Below are 21494 nucleotides of genomic sequence, written 5' to 3'. Positions count from 1 at the left end.
AACATATATTATTGTTTCGTTCAATTTCACATAATTTCGTACACTGCTCAAAAAAATAAAGGGAAGACTAAAATAACACATCCTAGATCTGAATGAATGAAATATTCTTATTAAATATTTTTTTCTTTACATAGTTGAATGTGGTGACAACAAAATCGCACAAAAATTATCAATGGAAATCAAATTTATCAACCCATGGAGGTCTGGATTTGGAGTCACACTCAAAATTAAAGTGGAAAACCACACTACAGGCTGATCCAACTTTGATGTACTGTCCTTAAATCAAGTCAAAATGAGGCTCAGTAGTGTGTGTGGCCTCCACGTGCCTGTATGACCTCCCTACAATGCCTGGGCATGCTCCTGATGAGGTGGTGGATGGTCTCCTGAGGGATCGCCTCCCAGACCTGGACTAAAGCATCCGCCAACTCCTGGACAGTCTGTGGTGCAACATGGCGTTGGTGGATGGAGCGAGACATGATGTCCCAGATGTGCTCAATTGGATTCAGGTCTGGGGAACGGGTGGGCCAGTCCATAGCATCAATGCCTTCCTCTTGCAGGAACTGCTGACACACTCCAGCCACATGAGGTCTAGCATTGTCTTGCATTAGGAGGAACCCAGGGCCAACCGCACCAGCATATGGCCTCACAAGGGGTCTGAGGATCTCATCTCGGTACCTAATGGCAGTCAGGCTACCTCTGGCGAGCACATGGAGGGCTGTGCGGCCCCCCCAAAGAAATGCCACCCCACACCATGACTGACCCACCGCCAAACCGGTCATGCTGGAGGATGTTGCAGGCAGCAGAACGTTCTCCACGGCGTCTCCAGACTCTCACGTCTGTCACGTGCTCAGTGTGAACCTGCTTTCATCTGTGAAGAGCACAGGGCGCCAGTGGCAAATGCCAAACGTCCTGCACGGTGTTGGGCTGTAAGCACAACCCCCACTTGTGGACGTCATACCACCCTCATGGAGTCTGTTTCTGACCGTTTGAGCAGACACATGCACATTTGTGGCCTGCTGGAGGTAATTTTGCAGGGCTCTGGCAGTGCTCCTCCTGCTGTTGGGTTGTTGCCCTCCTACGGCCTCCTCCACGTCTCCTGATGTACTGGCCTGTCTCCTGGTAGCGCCTCCATGCTCTGGACACTACGCTGACAGACACAGCAAACCTTCTTGTGCCATCCTGGATGAGCTGCACTACCTGAGCCACTTGTGTGGGTTGTAGACTGCGTCTCATGCTACCACTAGAGTGAAAGCACTGCCAGCATTCAAAAGCGACCAAAACATCAGCCAGTAAGCATAGGAACTGAGAAGTGGTCTGTGGTTACCACCTGCAGAACCACTCCATTTATTGGAGGTGTCTTGCTAATTGCCTATAATTTCCACCTGTTGTCTATTCCATTTGCACAAGAGCATGTCAAATTTATTGTCAATCAGTGTTGCTTCCTAAGTGGACAGTTTGATTTCACAGAAGTGTGATTGACTTGGAGTTACATTGTGTTGTTTAAGTGTTCCCTTTTATTTGTTTGAGCAGTGTATTTGAGGGAGGAGATAGTATAATTTAACCATTCCAACTTCTCCCTCAAATACACAGGCATTGAGCATGTTGCGCTACCAAGGAGAGGAGGTGACATCGAGATCCTACCACTACAAAGGGAGGCTTACTGGATATCCTGTCTAAAAACATTGTCCCCTAGTGGTCTGAATATTGACTTTGGTCTCAGGCCCTTATGAGCAATTATTTATTTTATGAACAAGTCTTATAAACAGCTTATTAGCGTACACCTAATATGTTCCCCCTGTTGACGATGCTCATTATACATTAAGGTTGAACCAAAAGATTACATGTAACACATATGAAATGAAATACGAAATTATTATGTGAAATTGAGTGAAACAATAATGTATGTTGATTGATGCTAATATGATGTACAATAGTCCATGATGTTTCTATATGATAACAATAGCCTAATATATTTAATATGCCATATACTATACTATTTTTTTTAAACAGTTTAACTCATTCATTTTAATTAACTTAAATCATTGACACAACCCTCACTATTGTCATTGGTTGCACTAATTGCACTGCTTGCTTTCATAACCTGGTTCAAGTATTCATGACATTACCCTGAGAAAGGCCCAGTGATGCCTAAGTGTTGGTACAAACACATTAAATTGCTGGGAGTTTATACATGGAGTGTGCGACTCTATGTTGATAGTTTATTTGCCGTTAGTTAGCACCTCCACACAAACTATTTTTTTCTGGCAGTGCGCCAGCTCTTGTTTTTTAATCTACCGTATCATATGGAGACAGAAACATAAACCTTTTACCTTATGATAGGTAGACATAATTGTAAATTATTAAATCCTTCCAATATAAATGTTAAACTATTTAGTTACGAAGTGAACTTTAATTAAAGTAGTTGACTCTTCACGTGGGATGAATTCACTGAACAACGAAAGGGAGTATTGAATGATCCATCACATCTCCCAAAAATATTTTCAACATACATAAAATGATAACCAAAGCTTCAGTTTCTAGGCTGTCTTCCTCGCAGGCTTCTATGTCTTCTCCCTGGACCTCCTCAATGTCCACCCCTTGAACATCTGACTCTCAGGCCTCCTCTTCACTGTCACTGTCAACGATGGCTCGTTGTCGGGCTCAAAAAGCCTCAAATTTGCCCGGATGGCCACCAATTTTTCAACCCTTGTATTGCTCAGCCTGTTGCATGCTTTGGTGTGTGTTCCCAAACAAGGACCAGTTGCGCTTTGAGGCGACTGATGTTGTTGGGATTTGGAGGATGATGTAGGCAACGGGGTAAAGAGCTTCAGATCCACAAAGTCCCTTCACCAGGTGGCTGATGAGATATGTTGGCATGACTGCCATATTGCATCTCCATCCCAAAGCCCTTACTTGGAAGTGTACTTTGCCAGACTGCCAAGAACCTTGCCTTCATCCAGGCCCAAGGTGGTCTTGTAGAACACTGGATGAGGTGTGTAGATGATGTAGTTAATTTTCCTTGCCCACGAACATTTGACCACCAATCAGAGATGATTGCAATACAGTCTGCTTTCTCTATGATTTACTTGAACTCTGTTGAACTCATCCAGCAAATTAGTAGATAATGCATGTCTGGTTGGAGGGGTGTATGCTGGGTGAAGAACATTCAGAAATCTCTTCCAATACACATTGCCTGTAAGCATCAGAGGTGAACCAGTTGCATACACAGCTCGAGCAAACATTCATCAGCATTTCTCTGACTATGTTCCTCCATTGAGTAAAATAAAATGTCTGAGTAGTAGGACCATGTCCAGTAGGACCTTGAGCTGTCGCTATCGATAAGGTGTCAGATTCATCATTTTCACCTAAAATAGAAGTAGAGGGACTTTAGTCAGAGGTTGCTTGTTGTGAGCGCTGAGGGGACTTTATGCACTTGGCCAGAAGATTCTGCATCTTTGTTGCATTCTTCACATATGATTTGGCACTGTATTTCCTTCTACATTAGCTGCAGTGAAATGTCTCCACACATCAAATAGTGCTCGTGGCATTTTCCTGTAAAGATTTGTAAAAAATGAGTTAAAATAAACCCAAATACAATTCCATGTACAGATAAATCGTTAAGCAGTTAGATTAAACAACTCCTTTGTTAGATAAATGTTTTAAAATGAAACATGTATGGAAACGGGTGAATGAACACTCCTCAGATAGTAGGCTCAAGCAAGCTAAACCCACAAGCTAAAACCCAACTTGCAGAAATTGTTAACTTGTTATGGCTGAGATCCCGTTACCGGGAGCGATATAACAACAACCAGTGATGGTACAGGGCGCCATATTCAAAAGAACAGAAATCTCATAATTAAAATTCCTCAAACATATATGAAATTTACAGTGCCTTGCGAAAATATTCGGCCCCCTTGAACTTTGCGACCTTTTGCCACATTTCAGGCTTCAAACATAAAGATATAAAACTGTATTTTTGTGAAGAATCAACAACAAGTGGGACACAATCATGAAGTGGAACGACATTTATTGGATATTTCAAACTTTTTTAACAAATCAAAAACTGAAAAATTGGGCGTGCAAAATTATTCAGCCCCTTTACTTTCAGTGCAGCAAACTCTCTCCAGAAGTTCAGTGAGGATCTCTGAATGATCCAATGTTGACCTAAATGACTAATGATGATAAATACAATCCACCTGTGTGTAATCAAGTCTCCGTATAAATGCACCTGCACTGTGATAGTCTCAGAGGTCCGTTAAAAGCGCAGAGAGCATCATGAAGAACAAGGAACACACCAGGCAGGTCCGAGATACTGTTGTGAAGAAGTTTAAAGCCGGATTTGGATACAAAAAGATTTCCCAAGCTTTAAACATCCCAAGGAGCACTGTGCAAGTGATAATATTGAAATGGAAGGAGTATCAGACCACTGCAAATCTACCAAGACCTGGCCGTCCCTCTAAACTTTCAGCTCATACAAGGAGAAGACTGATCAGAGATGCAGCCAAGAGGCCCATGATCACTCTGGATGAACTGCAGAGATCTACAGCTGAGGTGGGAGACTCTGTCCATAGGACAACAATCAGTCGTATATTGCACAAATCTGGCCTTTATGGAAGAGTGGCAAGAAGAAAGCCATTTCTTAAAGTTATCCATAAAAAGTGTTGTTTAAAGTTTGCCACAAGCCACCTGGGAGACACACCAAACATGTGGAAGAAGGTGCTCTGGTCAGATCAAACGTTATATTTGGCATAAAAGCAACACAGCTGAACACACCATCCCTACTGTCAAACATGGTGGTGGCAGCATCATGGTTTGGGCCTGCTTTTCTTCAGCAGGGACAGGGAAGATGGTTAAAATTGATGGGAAGATGGATGGAGCCAAATACAGGACCATTCTGGAAGAAAACCTGATGGGGTCTGCAAAAGACCTGGGACGGAGATTTGTCTTCCAACAAGACAATGATCCAAAACATAAAGCAAAATCTACAATGGAATGGTTCAAAAATAAACATATCCAGGTGTTAGAATGGCCAAGTCAAAGTCCAGACCTGAATCCAATCGAGAATCTGTGGAAAGAACTGAAAACTGCTGTTCACAAATGCTCTCCATCCAACCTCACTGAGCTCGAGCTGTTTTGCAAGGAGGAATGGGAAAAATTTCAGTCTCTCGATGTGCAAAACTGATAGAGACATACCCCAAGCGACTTACAGCTGTAATCGCAGCAAAAGGTGGCGCTACAAAGTATTAACTTAAGGGGGCTGAATAATTTTGCACGCCCAATTTTTCAGTTTTTGATTTGTTAAAAAAGTTTGAAATATCCAATAAATGTCGTTCCACTTCATTATTGTGTCCCACTTGTTGTTGATTCTTCACAAAAAAATACAGTTTTATATCTTTATGTTTGAAGCCTGAAATGTGGCAAAAGATCGCAAAGTTCAAGGGGGCTGAATACTTTCGCAAGGCACTGTATATAGTTCTCAAGGTAGTCTTGTTGTTAATCTCACCACAGTGTCCGATTTCAAATAGGATTTACGGGGAAAGCACCACAAACGATTATGTTAGCTCACCAACAACTCACTAAAATACACAGCCAATTTTACCAGCCAAAGAGAGAGAGAAAAAACACAAATAGAGATAAAATTAATCACTAACCTTTGATAATCTTCATCAGATGAGTCATAGGACTTCATGTTACACAATACATGCATGTTTTGTTTGATAAAGTTCATATTTATATCAGAAAATCTGAGTTTACATTGGCGCGTTACATTCACTAGTTCCAAAAACATCCAGTGATTTTTGCATAGCCACATCATTCAACAGAAATACTCATCATAAATGTAGATTTAAATACAAGTTACACATATACACATGGAATTATAGATATACCTCTCCTTAATGCAACCGCTGTGTCAGATTTCAAAAAAACTTTACGGAAAAAGAAACCCATGCAATAATCTGAGACGACGCTCATGACAATATTAAAATTAGCCGCCATGTTGGAGTCAACAGAAACCAGAAAATACATGATAAATGTTTCCTTACCTTTGATGAACTTCATCAGAATGAGGTCCTAGGAATCATAAAGTCATAAAGCGCGTCCACTATGACGAAAAGTCCAAAAGTTCCGTAACAGTCAGTAGAAACATGTAAAATGATGTATTGAATCAATCTTAAGAATGTTAACATCTCAAATAACTTTCCAACTGGAGAATTACATCGACTTCAAATGAGCGATGGAACGGAGCTGCCTCTCATGTGAACGCGCATGGTCACCTCATGGTCACCTCATGGCAGTGGTTACTCATTCCTTTCTCCTTCGGACCCCCTTCACATTAGAGTCATCAAACAAAGTTCTTTTGACTGTTGACATCTAGTGGAAGCTGTAGGAAGTGAAAACTCATCCATATCTCGCTGTGATTTCAATGGGAGCTTGTTTGAAAATCTACCAGCCCCAGAAAAAATCCTAACTGGAAGTGGAACTTCTCAGGTTTTTGCCTACCATATGAGTTCTGTTATACTCACAGACATAATTCAAACAGTTTTAGAAACTTCAGAGTGTTTTCTATCCAATACTAATAATAATATGCATATATTAGCAACTATGACTGAAGAGCAGGCAGTTTACTCTGGGCACCTTTCATCCAAGCTACTCAATACTGCCCCAGCAGCCATAAGAAGATAACAAGTTAGAAATGATTTGAACACACTTTTCTGTAGGCTAATATTTACTAGTTAAAAAAAATCATGTATGTCCTAGAAAATATATTCACCCCAACTAGTATTGGTATTTTAGGTTTTTTCTTAAAACTGCATTTTGGTCAAGGGCTTGTAAGCATTTCACTGTAATGTCTATTCGGCGCATGTGACATAAAATTTGATTTGATTGTAATCACAATTTACCAGAAAGCATGTAGTCCTTGGCTCAGACAGTGTAGTAGTGTGGGCTCTATCATCTCATTAGTGTGCAAGATCTTGAGAATCATCTGTACATTTGATGGAAGATTGCACTGTGCATGCTGAGGGTTGCAATTCCATTGAATTGGGGATTGTTTAACCAAAATATGCCACAAGACCTAGAATGGCCTTATGTATATCCCACAAAAAAGGTTCACTGTTATAAGCTATCTTTTTTGATGAATTTTAAGCGAAATTCCCAGGCTTAACTTTCCATGGAAAATGTCTGACCTTTTGCAACCCTAGTTGCATTTCAGTAAGCTGATTAAACTGCATGATCATTACACAGGTTCAGCTTGTGTTGGGGACAATAAAATGCCACTCTAAAATGTGCACTTTTTTCACACAACCCTACAGATGTCTCAGGTTTTGAGGGCGTTTGTAATTGGAATGCTGACTGCAGGAATGTCCACCAGAGCTGTTGCCAGAGAATGGAATGTTCATTTCTTTACAATAAGCCACCTCCAACATTGTTTTAGATAATTTGGCAGTACGTCCAACCGGCCTCGCAACCGCAGAACACATGTAACCATGCCAACCCAAGACCTCCACATCCGGCTTCTTCACCTGCAGGATTGTTTGAGACCAGTCACCCGGACAGCTGCTGAAACTGGTTTGCACAACCAAAGAATTTCTGCCCAAACTGTCAGCACCTGTCTCAGGGAAGCTCATCTGCATGATTGTCATCCTCACCAGAGTTTTGACCTGACTGCAGTTCAACGTCGTAATCGCTTTCAGTGGGCAAATTATCATTTTATATGGCCACTGGCATGCTGGAGAAGTGTGATTTTCATGGATGAATTCTGGTTTCATCTGTACCGGGAAGATGGCAGAACGCATGTATGGCGTCGTGTGGGCGAGCGGTTTGCTGATTACAATATTATGAACATGTAGTGGTGGGGTTATGCTATGGGCAGCCATAAGCTACGGACAACGAACACAATTGTATTTTATTGATAGCAATTTGAATGCTCCCTTTGCTATGAGACTCAAAATTGAGCTTGTGTATCCTGTTTCCATTGATCATTCTTGAGCTTTTTCCACCTGTGGTAAATTCAATTGATTGGACATGGTTTGGAAAGACACACACCTGTCTATATAAGGTCCCACAAGGCACAGATCTGGGGAAGGGTGCAAAAAAATGTCTGCATCATTGAAGGTCCCCAAGAACACAGAGACCTACATCATTCTTAAATGGAAGAAATTTGGAATGACCAAGACTCTTCCTAAAGCTGGCCAAACTGAGCAAACGGGGGAGAAGGGCCTTGGTCAGAGAGGTGACCCAGAACCCGATGGTCACTCTGACAAAGCTCCGGAGTTCCTCTGTGGAGTTGGGAGAACTTTCCAGAAGGACAACCATCTCTGCAGCACTCCACCAATCAGGCATTGATAGTGGAGTGGCCAGACGGAAGACGCATCTCAGTAAAAGGCATGGTGGTAACAGCATCATGCTGTCGGGATGTCTTTCAGCGGCAGGGACTGGGAGACGAGTTGGGATCAAGGGAAAGATGAACTGACTAAAGTACAGCGATATCCTTGATGAAAACCTGCTCCAGGGAGCTCATGACCTCTGACTGGGGCGAAGGTTCACCTAAGCACACAGCCAAGACAATGCCGGAGTGGCTTTGGGACAAGTCTCTGAATGTCCTTGAGTGGCCCAGCCAGATCCTGGACTTGAACCAGATCGAACATCTCTGGAGAGACCTGAAAGTATCTGTGCTGTGACCCCCTCCCCCCCCCCCCCCCCATCCAACCTGACAGTGTTTGAGAGGATCTACAGAGAAGAAGGGGAGAAAGTCCCCAGATACAGGTGTGCCAAGCATGTAGCACCATGCCAAATAAGACTTGAGGCTGTAATCGCTGCCAAAGGTGCTATTGTGAGTGCAATAAAAGGTCTTAACCTCACTAGGGTATGTGGGACTGTAGCGTCCCACCTGCCCAACATCCAGTCAAATTGCAGAACGCCAAATTCAAAAAAACAAATACTCATTATAAAAATGTATTAAACTTGCAAGTGTTATACACCGGTTAATGATGAACTTCTTGTTAATCCAACCACAGTGTTAGATTTCAAAAAGGCTTCACGGCGAAAGCATACCATGCGATTATGTGAGAACAGCGCCCAGCAGACAAATTACAAACAGTTACCAGCCAAGTAGAGGAGTTACACAAGTCAGAAATATAAATAAAGTGTATCACTTACCTTTGAAGATCTTCATATGGTTGCACTCACAAGACTCCCATGTTCGTTTTGTTCGATAAAGTCCCTCTTTATATCCAAAAACCTCCATTTTGTTCAGTAATCCACAGGCTCAAACGCAGTCACAGCAGGCAGACGAAAAATCTAAATAGTATCCGTAAAGTTCGTAGAAACATTTCGAACAATGTTTATAATTAATCCTCAGGTTGTTTTTAGCCTAAATAATCGATAATATTTCAACCGGACAATAACGTCCTCAATATAAAAGGTAACCAAGAAAGGTGCGCTCTCGGTCGTGCGCATGAGACACGACAGTGTCCACTCATTCAGAGCGGTCTTACGCCCTCATTTTTCAGAATACAAGCCTGAAACAATTTATAAAGACTGTTGACATCTAGTGGAAGCCATAGGAAGTGCAATTAGTGTCATAAGTCAATGGCTACTGTAATGGCATTCAATAGAAAAATCCATCCAGGAAGTGGGATTTTTTTATATGTTTGTAGTTTTCTCAGGTTTTCGCCTGCAAAATCAGTTCTGTATATTACATTATTTTAACAGTTTTGGAAACTTTGGTGTTTTCTATCCAAATCTACCAATTATATTCATATCCTAGCATCTGGGCCTGAGTAGCATGCAGTTTACTTTGGGCACACTTTTCATCCGGAAGTGAAAATAGTGCCCCCTACCCTAGTGAAGTTAGTCTTAAATTCAACTTCCTGTAACCTGCTGATAGCATGAGGGAAAATCAATTAATCAAGTGTGTTTATAAAGCCCTTTTTACTTACATCAGCAGATGGCACAACGTTTATTTATGTCGACTGTAAGGTCGTAATCTTTAGGCTAGCCGCAATGAGTCCTATAGCAGGATTGATATATGCTCAGAGGCTTCAGAGATGTGCTCCGAGCAGCAAACCCAGATTCATTGTGCAGAAGAAAAGCTAGTTTGATGTGGATGGGTAGTCGGGCTAAGGGACAGTTGGCTAGTTAAAATATTTGTATTTGATATTGGCAAATTGATTGAACAGACTTTCTTTAACTCGAAAGCTAGAGACTCCTTGACACATTTTCACCTGTCATGCACCTAGGACTGGAGAAGAGCGGAGGACCAGGACTATTGAAATGCACCCCATTGACATGGGTCCAATGACTTTAGTCTCCTTCCCTATATTGTACTGACTGCACCTGCTCACGTTCTACTCTCACTGTTAATCTGTTATGTTCAGAAGACTGTGTTGGCCAAAAGCATTGCTATAGCCACAAAAAGTGTAAAATAAGCATTGATTGTAAACTGTTTGGCTCCAGTTTCCTGGAGACAGATTATTAAAACTGTTCTTGGACTAAAAACACTTTCCATTGATCACCTATATTTAGTCCATGAGTAGGGGTCTGGGAAAGTGTGCTTGGACTCTCCTTCAACCCAGTCTCCTGTTTTCCATACAGATACCCGCTGTACCAGATCGGGAACCCCCAACTGAGGATCTTCCGGCCGCCATTCTCCCTGACTCTGGTCCGACCAGGGAAGGAGCAGCCTCAGGACACAGTGCAGTTCAGAATCTCCATGGAGTAAGTCTGTTTTTTTTTAATGACCTGTAACAGCACTGTGAGTTGTAAATTAAATGTGTGTCCAAACGAATGAGTGCACACTGAGGGTGAGAAGGGTTGATAATCAGACCCCAGCTCAGAACCTAATTCCCTTTCCCTTCCTTTTACTTAGTGTACATGTTCCCCGTCCCCTCATAGATTTCAAAGCATTAGACAGGTGTGTAAGAGTCTTCACTCTATTTCTTACACCAGTCCATTTCCATGAGGTGGAGTGAACAAGTGCTGGTCTGCATCCTGGCCACCAGATGGAGTGCTAACCTAAAGAAATGAATGGCAGCCATCGGCTTCAGGTTGTTCCTCTGTCCCCAGTACTGAGCTGATTGACTAAGCATGAGAAGAACAGAACTGAGTAGGTAGTGGCTTCCCCAAACTATTGATTCAGGGTCAGATATATTTTCAAGGGGAACTTGTTCTTACTCTGAGTGTTTGCTTTATTGCTATGCTAGCTCAGTTCATCGACATTCGCACAACTTAAACAGGACATCAAGCATGTATAGGGAATGACTATTACCATCCAGAGCTGTAGATACAAAGAGTTGAGAGATGTACTATCGTTTTATTGGGGTCTTGTTGGCATTACATTTCTTGCCACAATGACATTGTCTCGGTCCAAGAAGTGGGTCACAAGTCATCTGTTGCTTCGACCATCAGACAGTCCAATGACTCCACTGAATTTAAATTGATGCTTCAAGTGGAGTATCAATCCCAGTCTTTGCAGGGTCTTATTTCTAATCTATTCATTCATGTACTGGGTTCCCGCCCCAGACTCCAGGGTGCCTGTTTTAAAAGGCTGGTCTGTGTGTGCGTGAAATGTTTTTTAGTTTTTTTTCTTCCCCTGGGGCCTTTGCTGTGCCTCCACCAAAAAAAAAAAAGTGTGTTCACTACACCTTGTTGATCCCCTTCAGACACACACACACACACACACACACACACACACACACACACACACACACACACACACACACATCTATTCCCTCCCCGGATCACCTAATGTCCATGATATTGATGGCTACTCAGGGTTTCCATTTGGAAAAAGTGGCACCGGACAATTGACCGGCAGCATCTTTTATTTACAGGACATTTCAGACATTTACCAGACCCATATGCATTGGTTTCGTGACCTGATTAGGGCGTCCACCTACGGTTCTCAGAATGACAGAAATCACATTTAGTTTATGGTATTTCATCTTAACAGAACATGCAGCTCGAATGCAACGGCGTGCATAATTCTTACTGGAATTTGAAGATACATAGGCGGAGCATCCATAAGGCTAGGAAGCTTCCCTAAAGTAAATTGCATTAAAATGCCAAAATTGTATAGCCTAATTAGTGTACTCCTGTCTATACAGAAATACATAAAATCATTCAAAATAGGCTACTACACCAGAAAGCATGATTTGACCACAGAGGATCAAAGAAGCTGTGGATTGTTTTAAATCGCATAGCCTACAGTCAGAAGTGGAAAAACAGTTTGGAAAACAAATGACTATTTCTGTAAAGAGAAGACAGACTGGAGTCTTTTCATTATCAAAATTCTCAACTTAATTGAGCAAAAAGTATTGGCACCAGCGGAGATCGGTCATATCCCAGGTGAGTGTGCATATTTACTGTTTTTTACTTTCCTCTTCCTGTACTCCCTGTTCACTCATGACTGCACGGTCAGGCACGACTCCATCACCATCGCTAAGTTTGCCGATGACAACAGTGGTAAGCTGTTGACAACGACGAGACAGCCTATAGGGACGAGGTCAGAGTCCTGGCCGTGTGGTGTCAGGACAACAACCTTTCCCTCAACGTGGTCAAGACTAAGGAGATGATTGTGGACTACAGGAAAAGGAGGACCGAGCACACCCCATTCTCATCGATGGGGCTGTAGTGGAGCAGGTTGAGAACTTCAAATTCCTTGGTGTCCACATCACCAACAAACTATAATGTTCCAAACCTCAGATCCTCAAAATGTTCTACAGCTGCAACATCGAGAGCATGGTATGGAAACTGCTCAGCCTCTGACCGCAAGGCACTACAGAGGGTAGTGTGTACGGCCCAGTAGATCACTGTGGCCAAGCTTTCTGCCATCCAGGACCTCTATACCAGGCGGTGTCAGTGGAATGACCCAAAAATTGGCAAAGGCTGTTCTCTCTGCTTCCGCATGGCAAGCGGTACCGGAGCGCCAAGTCTAGGTCCAAGAGGCTTCTAAACAGCTTCTACCCCCAAGCCATAAGACTGCTGAACATCTAATCAAATGGCTACCCAGACTGCTTACATTGCCCTCTGCCCCCCCTTTACACTGCCGATAATCTCTGTTATTATCTATGCATAAGTTACTTTAATAACTCTACCCACATATATTAACTCGACTAACCAGTACCTCTGCACATTGACTCTGTACCGCTACCACCTGTATATAGTCTCGCTATTGTTATTTTACTGCTGCTCTTTAATTATTTGTTTATTTCTTATTTTTTGTAGGTATTTTTCTTATCTGCATTGTTGATTTAAGGGCTTGTAAGTAATCATTTCACTGTATGGTCTCTACACCTGTTGTATTCGTTGCATGTGACAAATAACATTTTATTTGATTCCGGGTTAGATTACCATCGTTGTATTTGTCTCCCCTTTTTCCAAGGCCTAATAAATGATCACACAAAATAGTTTTTATTGATATGTTTGTCAGTGTCAGCAGAGTTGGCTACCCTGTCATTTTTGTTGTATTAAAAAAATATTCTGCTGTTTCCAGTCATATAACGTGTCTATGTCAATCTACTTTCCCAATATAGAAAAGTTGACCTATTCTATTGGTCAGCTTGTCGTTCTGTGCAAGAAAGAAGTAGCCTATTCCAAACAGACCCTGGGACAGTTGTGGGATGATGGATCCAAAATTCATACAACATGCCTACATCCAACATTTTAAAAAAGCAATGAGGCTCATGCAACAGATCAGAATGTTAAAATGGTGCAAAAAAATATTTTTTTTTTAGGTGTATACTATTCTTGAAGTTATAAGCGCAGCAATGCGCGCAAGGCAGTAGGCTACGCGCGAATGTTTGTTTCATAATCGAATTAGTGGGGAAATATCCTTGTGAGCGGTTTCATGTGACAGAGGGGACATGTAAATATACAACAACTAGCATGGTGGGTTGCTAATATGACTAGGAATGTGCTTTTGTCTACTGGACAATTAAAGAAAGTTTATTTGAAAACCAATAGAACATGAGAGGAAACGGCTAATGGTTTCAATAGCATATGTACGTTTTTCGAAAATAAAAACCTGCACGTTTGGTTGGATTTTGGCTAGGCTACTTTGAAGCAAGGTAAGACATGCAGTAAAACGTTCTGGATTCGAACAATTAAATGTTTCCTTTATAATTGTTGCCATTGTTTTTATTTATTATTTTTTTTTTACATGCGATTTCTTTAAAAAATGTTGCACACTGTATGGGCTTATTAAAGCACGTTTCACTCCAGCAGAAACAAACACCTGTTTGAGCTGTTTTTGGCAGCTCTTGCACTACATCAACTGGTATTTCATTATTAGGCTAAAATGCATTATTTCGCAATGCCCCCCCCCCCGCCCCAATATCAGCTTTTACTTTTTTTTACCCGCCGAAAGCCGGCTATTACCTTCTAACGGAAACCCTGTGACTACTGTGCCGTCACTACAATAAAGTGTTGATTGTGGCCGTAGGTAGTAACGTTTTTGTAGTGAGCCTTTCTTGGGTGCTTTAATTTAGTTTTTCTCAGGACGAACACAAGGTTTGCTTTGTCTGCCAAGCACCTGGGGCCTGAAATCAACACACACCCATAGAGGTCCTATTTTATTCTGTGGACTCACAGGACGGAACTCAACTCGTTCTCTCTGCTCCTCGCTTTATTATTATACACTTCCCAAATGCTCTGCAAACATTTCTCAAACTACACAGCCATCTCCTAATCCTTCCTTGGCACTTTCACTGGCTCAAAACAACCGGGGAGTGTTTCTCTCTCTCTCGCTTCCTTAGTGCTGAGGTCGTTTGGTTTCTCTTGTCATTTTGAGTGTTCGTTGAGTCATTTTGTGGTCTTGAAGTATCTCTTCCTTTTTCTCCAGCGCCATCGTTGGGTTTCTAGGTTTGCATACACATTCTTGTGTAAGACAACAGTGACTGGCTTCAGATTTCAGGATACACACACACACACACACACACACACACACACACACACACACACACACACACACACACACACACACACACTTAGTGGACTCTTGTCTTGTGCAGTTCAATGTGAGTGTTTCTTTGGGGTGAGGTGGGGGGGTTGAGATAAATGTCTGTTGCTCACAACATAGACAATACAGTATGTGTTCCGTATAATTAGGAATTAGAATACTATAATGGACATGAACCTTCTTATGGTAGGATAAAGGTCAGCAATTTTGGTCAGGGAGTTGGTCAACTATGGTTTGCCAGTGCTGTGATAAGATATTGTGTAAAATAAGGAATTTGAAGTATGTATCTGCACTGTATGTCTGTTAGCTAGCCAGCCAGACAGTTTTAGAGGAATTATTCCATAAATGTTTCAAATTAACTGCCAATATGCCAGAATTCCATTCAAACAATGCAGTCAATCCACAGCCATACAATGGTTGAAATCAGTTGATGAAAGGACTTAGACAAGTTGTACTGATATTGTATGTGATCATAGCATTTCCACGAACGCAGCATTTTTAACATTTGTGGTCAGTTTACATATTCACTATTTTAGAGGTTTATACATAACATCGGTATAAAACCTGTATAAACTGTATTCATAATTATGACAATATTTTAAGTTGACAATTTTACTGCACAAATTCTGATCGGAATATGCCTGCACTGCCATTCATGCTAATTACACTGGTTTCTCTCTGACCAATATGGCTGCCATTTTCACCTAATTCTGGAACTTTGAGGGTTTATGACATAGCCCCTCTAGTAATTTTATAGGATCTTTACGATTAATTCTGTGAACTTGGGATCATGTATTCTACCTGTTGAACAAAATAACAGTGTTGTTGTTTTGCCAGGAGGTTGCCATGGTTACATGCTCTGCTTCATCTCTTTGGTTCCACCATCCAGTCTCTCAGAAAGACAGAAATCACATTTAGTTGATGGTATTTAATCTTAATCTCCTAGATTTAGGACAGACACTTATTTAGGACAGACACTTATTTTTGGACTGTCCTTTTTGCCATTTACCATTTATGTGTTTTTCATGCGTTTCTATGGGCTTTAGTAGTAATGGGCAAAATCAATATTTTTATCAAATAATAATTCAAAAATATTTTTTGATACCTAAAAGGGTCCTAAAATTCTAAATCAAATAGCTAAATGATGTAGTAATGTAGTGACAAACACTGAAAGTTAAACGATTGAGCGTAGTAGTTTATGTATATTAAACTAGAGATAATGCAGGTGGACCTCTTCATTAAATCCACCTCAATTGGCTGCTTTGCGCTCCCAAAAAAGGTTTTGTAGTGCCACTGCTTTTCATCTTGTCTGCAGACTTCATGACTTCTCTCATAGCTTATTTGCAGTTTTCTCTGTAGGAAATGTCACTACAAATCATTTTGTGCCTCGCCTTCGCTGTTTCATGTATCCTCCTAAATGATGACTCTGCATAATATTTTAAACTGTTGAGTTTTCCAGATCTGTGTGTGTGTGTGTGTGTGTGTGTGTGTGTGTGTGTGTGTGTGTGTGTGTGTGTGTGTGTGTGTGTGTGTGTGTGAGACCTTGTTACCCTCTTACCTTTTATATAATAGCATGAAGTGTGAACTGCTGCCTTTCTCCTCAAGCAGGACATCCCTAATGTCATCTATCAACTGTTAACTTTCTCTCCTCATCTCAGGTTTCATGTCTTCCCTCTGTACAAACCCTCCGTTAGTGTCTTGCTATTTCATGTTTTTGAGTTGTGCCCTGTTTATTGTGTTGGTCTTTGTCAAGGTTAAGACTTTGTGTGTGTGTGTGCAGGGCACAAGGAGCACATTTACAAAAATAAATTTTTGAGCACAATTAAAGTATTTTGAGTAATAGTGTTTTAATGATAAATAATGACAAAGTTCATGAATAAAAGGTTTTTGGGGTGATCCATGCTTAGTCAAGCACAATGTACCCTCAGATATTTGATTCACTTAGTGAGACAAATGTTCAACTGCCCCTTTAAAAAGAAACTTCTCCTATGAAGCAACTTCTCGTTTTGAAAATGGCCTACACATTTATTAGTGTCAAAATTGACTACAAAGTGTAAATAAGATCATTTTAGTCACAATGTCCGACTCGTCCAAAACAAAGATTTGCGAGATGATAGAAAAATGGTATCGCGGAATGAAGTGATACCGTAACAGTTTTCCTTGGGTTGGGTTTATTTTAATCCGACCCACATGCCCACATCTTGCAGCACCCAAGTAATCATTCAGATCTCAGCTGCACTTGACCCGATTGTAATGCCCGTGTTCAATTTGGTTTGATATTCAATATCCCTATGGGGCTAGTTAAGGACCATTAGTAAATTATACAATGTACAGTGCCTTCGGAAAGTATTCAGACTAGAGGGCGATCGATTATGATTGTTCACCGCTGATATCGATTTATTGGAGGACCAAAAAAAAGCAGATTTTTTTTCATTTTTAATTTTTTTTTATATATATTTTTTAATACATTTGTTTATTTGTAATAATGACATTTACAACAATACTGAATTGAACACTTTTTTATTTGAACTTAATCTAATACATAGATAAAATCAATTTGGTCTCAAATAAAGAATGAAACATGTTCAATTTAGTTTAAATAATGCAAAAAAACAGTGTTGGAGAAGAAAGTAAGTGTGCCATGTAAAAAAGCTAACGTTTAAGTTCCTTGCTTAGAACATGAGAACATATGAAAGCTGGTGGTTCCTTTTAACATTCAAGTCTTCAATATATATAATAGTCAATAGTCTTCAATATTCCCATGTAAGAAGTTTTAGGTTGTAGTTATTATAGGCCTATTTCTCTCTATACCATTTGTATTTAATTTACCTTTGACTATTGGATGTTCTTATAGGCACTATAGTATTGCCAGCCTAATCTCGGGAGTTGATAGGCTTGAAGTCATAAACAACGCTGTGCTTCAAGCATTGCGAAGAGCTGCTGGCAAACGCAGGAAAGTGCTGTTTGAATGAATGCTTATGAGCCTGCTGCTGCCTCCCACAGCTCAGTCAGAGCAGTCTATCAAATATCAAATCATAGACTTAATTATAATATAATAAACACACAGAAATACAAGCCTTAGTTTGACCATATTAATGACCTATCATTTCGAAAACAAAATGTTTATTCATTTAGTGAAAAACGGGACCGGTCCGTATTTTATTGAACGAAATACTGCTGTTGCATTGCACAACCTTCAATGTTATGTCATAATAACGTAAACTTCTGGCAAATTAATTACGGTCTTCGTTAGGAAGAAATTGTCTTCACACAGTTCGCAACGAGCCAGGCGGCCCAAACTGCTGCATGTACCCTGACTCTGCTTGCACTGAACGCAAGAGAAGTGACACCATTTCCCTAGTTAATATTGCCTGCTAACATTAATTTATTTGAACTAAATATGCAGGTTAAAAAATATATACTTGTGTATTTATTTTAAGAAAGACATTGATGTTTATGGTTAACTTGTGACGTTAAATCATCACCCGTTTGGCGAAGTAGGCTGTGATTCAATGATGAATTAACTGGCACCGCATTGATTGTATGCAACGCAGGACAAGCTAGTTAAACTAGTAATATCATCAATCATGTGTAGTTAACTAGTGATTATGTTAAGATTGATAGATTTTTTTTTATAAGATAAGTTTAATGCGAGTTTGCAACTTACCCTGCTCCTTGCTGCACTCTCATAACAGGTGGTCAGCCTGCCACGCAGTCTCCTCGTGGATTGCAATATAATTGGCATACAAAAATGCCGATTACCGAGTGTTATGAAAACTTGAAATAGGCCCTAATTAATCGGTCAACCTCTCATTCAGACCGCTTTACTTTATCCACATTTTGTTAGTTTACAGCCTTATTCTAAAATTGATTAAAATTAGTTTTTTTCCTCTCAATCTCTATCTACACACATGACCTTTTAGCTCATTTATAAAATATCACATTTACATAAGTATTCAGACTAGAGGTCGACCGATTAATCGGAATGGCCGATTAATTAGGGCCGATTTCAAGTTTTCATAACAATCGGAAATCGATATTTTTGGGCGCCGATTTTTAATTATAATTTTTTTTTACATTTATTTTTATTATTATTATATATATTTTTTATACCTTTTATTTAACTAGGCAAGTCAGTTAACCTCTAACTCCCATCCCGGGTCCGGGAGCGTAATCATCGACTGACACTAATTAGCATAACGCAATGGACATAAATATTCCTAGAAAATATTCCTAATCATGAAAATCACAAGTGAAATATATTGAGACACAGCTTAGCCTTTTGTTAATCACCCTGTCATCTCAGATTTTCTAAATATGCTTTACAGCCAAAGCTAGACAAGCATTTGTGTAAGTTTATCGATAGCCTAGCATAGCATTTTGTCCAGCTAGCAGCAGGTAACTTGGTCACGGAAATCAGAATAGCAATCAAATTAAATCGTTTACCTTTGATGAGCTTCGGATGTTTTCACTCACGAGACTCCCAGTTAGATAGCCAATGTTCCTTTTTTCCAAAAATATAATTTTTGTAGGCGAAGTAGCTCCGTTTGTTCTTCACGTTTGGCTGAGAAATCGCCCGGAAATTGCAGTCACGAAAATGCAGAAAAATATTCCAAATTAGCTCCATAATATCGACAGAAACATGGCAAACGTTGTTTATAATCAATCCTCAAGGTGTTTTTCAAATATCTATTCGATAATATATCCACCGGGACAATTGGTTTTTCAGTAGGACCGATTGGAATAATGGCTACCTCTGTATTTTACACGAGAATCACTCTGAGAGCCTTCAAGTGACCACTTGCGCAATGTAGCCGCTTACGGGTATTCTTCAACATCAATGCGTAAAACTACGTCACAATGCTGTAGACACTTTGGGGAATACGGAGAAAAAGTAATCTGGTTGATAGCCCATTCACTGCTTAATAGGGACGCATTGGAACACAGAGCTTTCAAAAGATGAGGCACTTCCGGATTGGATTTTTCTCAGGCTTTCGCCTGCAATATCAGTTATGTTATACTCACAGACAATATTTTTACAGTTTTGGAAACTTTAGAGTGTTTTCTATCCTAAGCTGTCAATTATATGCATATTCTAGCATCTTGTGCTGACAAAATATCCCGTTTACTACGGGAACGTTATTTTTCCAAAAATGAAAATACTGCCCCCTAGTCACAAAAGGTTAAGAACACATTCTTATTTTCAATGACGGCCCTTGGAACGGTGGGTTAACTGCCTTGTTCAGGGGCAAAACGACAGTTTTTCACCTGGTCAGCTCTGGGGATCCAATCTTGCAACCTTACAGTTAACTAGTCCAACGCAATAACAACCTGCCTCTCTCTCGTTGCCTGTTACGCGAATGCAGTAAGCCAAGGTAAGTTGCTAGCTAGCATTAAACTTATCTTATAAAAAACAATCAATCACTAGTTAACTACACATGGTTGATGATATTACTAGATATTATCTAGCGTGTCCTGCGTTGCATATAATCTGACTGAGCGATGGTAGGCAGAAGCAGGCGCGTAAACATTCATTCAAACAGCACTTTTGTGCGTTTTGCCAGAAGCTCTTTGTTGTGCGTCAAGTATTGCACTGTTTATGACTTAAAGCCTATCAACTCCCGAGATCAGGCTGGTGTAACCAAAGTGAAATGGCTAGCTAGTTAGCGGGGTGCGCGCTAATAGCGTTTCATACGTCACTCTCTGAGTCTTCTAGTAGTTGTTGTCGTTGTGTTGCTGGTTCGAGCCCAAGGAGGAGCGAGGAGAGGGACGGAAGGTATACTGTTACTCTGGCAATACTAAAGTGCCTATAAGAACATCCAATAGTCAAAGGTTAATGAAATACAAATGGTATAGAGGGAAATAGTCCTATAATTCCTTTAATAACTACAACCTAAAACTTCTTACCTGGGAATATTGAAGACTCATGTTAAAAGGAACCACCAGCTTTCATATGTTCTCATGTTCTGAGCAAGGAACTGAAACGTTAGCTTTCTGACGTAGCACATATTGCACTTACACTTTTTTGCATTATTTAAACCAAATTGAACATGTTTCATTATTTACTTGAGGCTAAATTGATTTTATTGATGTATTATTATGTTAAGTTAAAATAAGTGTTCATTCAAGATTGTTGTAATTGTCATTTTTACAAATAAATAAATAAAAATTGTCTGATTAATCGGTATCGGCCTTTTGGGTCCTCCAATAATCGGCTTCGGTATCGGCGTTGAAAAATCATAATTGGTCAACGTCTAATTCAGTCCCTTTAAACAGTACTTTGTTGAAGCACCTTTGGTAGCGATTACAGTATTGAGTCTTGTTGCAAATGATGCTCCAAGCTTGGCACACCTGTATTTGGGGAGTTTCTACCATTCTTGTCTGCAGATCCTCTCAAGTTCTGTCACGTTCGATGGGGAGCGATGCTCCCGAAGCCAGTCTTGTCTTGGCTGTGTGCTTTATGGTCGTTGTCCTGTTGGAAGGTGAACCTTCGCCCCAGTCTGAGGTCCTGAGCGTTCTGGAGCAGGTTTTCATC

The 21494-nt window shown here is 40.5% G+C and overlaps 1 protein-coding gene across 1 annotated transcript in view; it reads left to right on the top strand.

The window, feature by feature from the left end:
- LOC139367955 (mitochondrial ribosomal protein L23) overlaps positions 1-21494 on the top strand; it is a 126271-nt gene that overhangs the window by 17606 nt on the left and 87171 nt on the right. Inside the window, exon 2 of the mRNA XM_071106381.1 lies at positions 10597-10719. Coding sequence (XP_070962482.1) covers positions 10597-10719 — 123 coding nt within the window. The remainder of the gene's footprint in view (positions 1-10596; positions 10720-21494) is intronic.

Source organism: Oncorhynchus clarkii, chromosome 2, assembly GCF_045791955.1.
Source record: "Oncorhynchus clarkii lewisi isolate Uvic-CL-2024 chromosome 2, UVic_Ocla_1.0, whole genome shotgun sequence".
In the NCBI taxonomy this organism is placed as follows: domain Eukaryota; kingdom Metazoa; phylum Chordata; class Actinopteri; order Salmoniformes; family Salmonidae; genus Oncorhynchus; species Oncorhynchus clarkii.
This window is presented reverse-complemented; position numbering and strand designations above follow the sequence as displayed.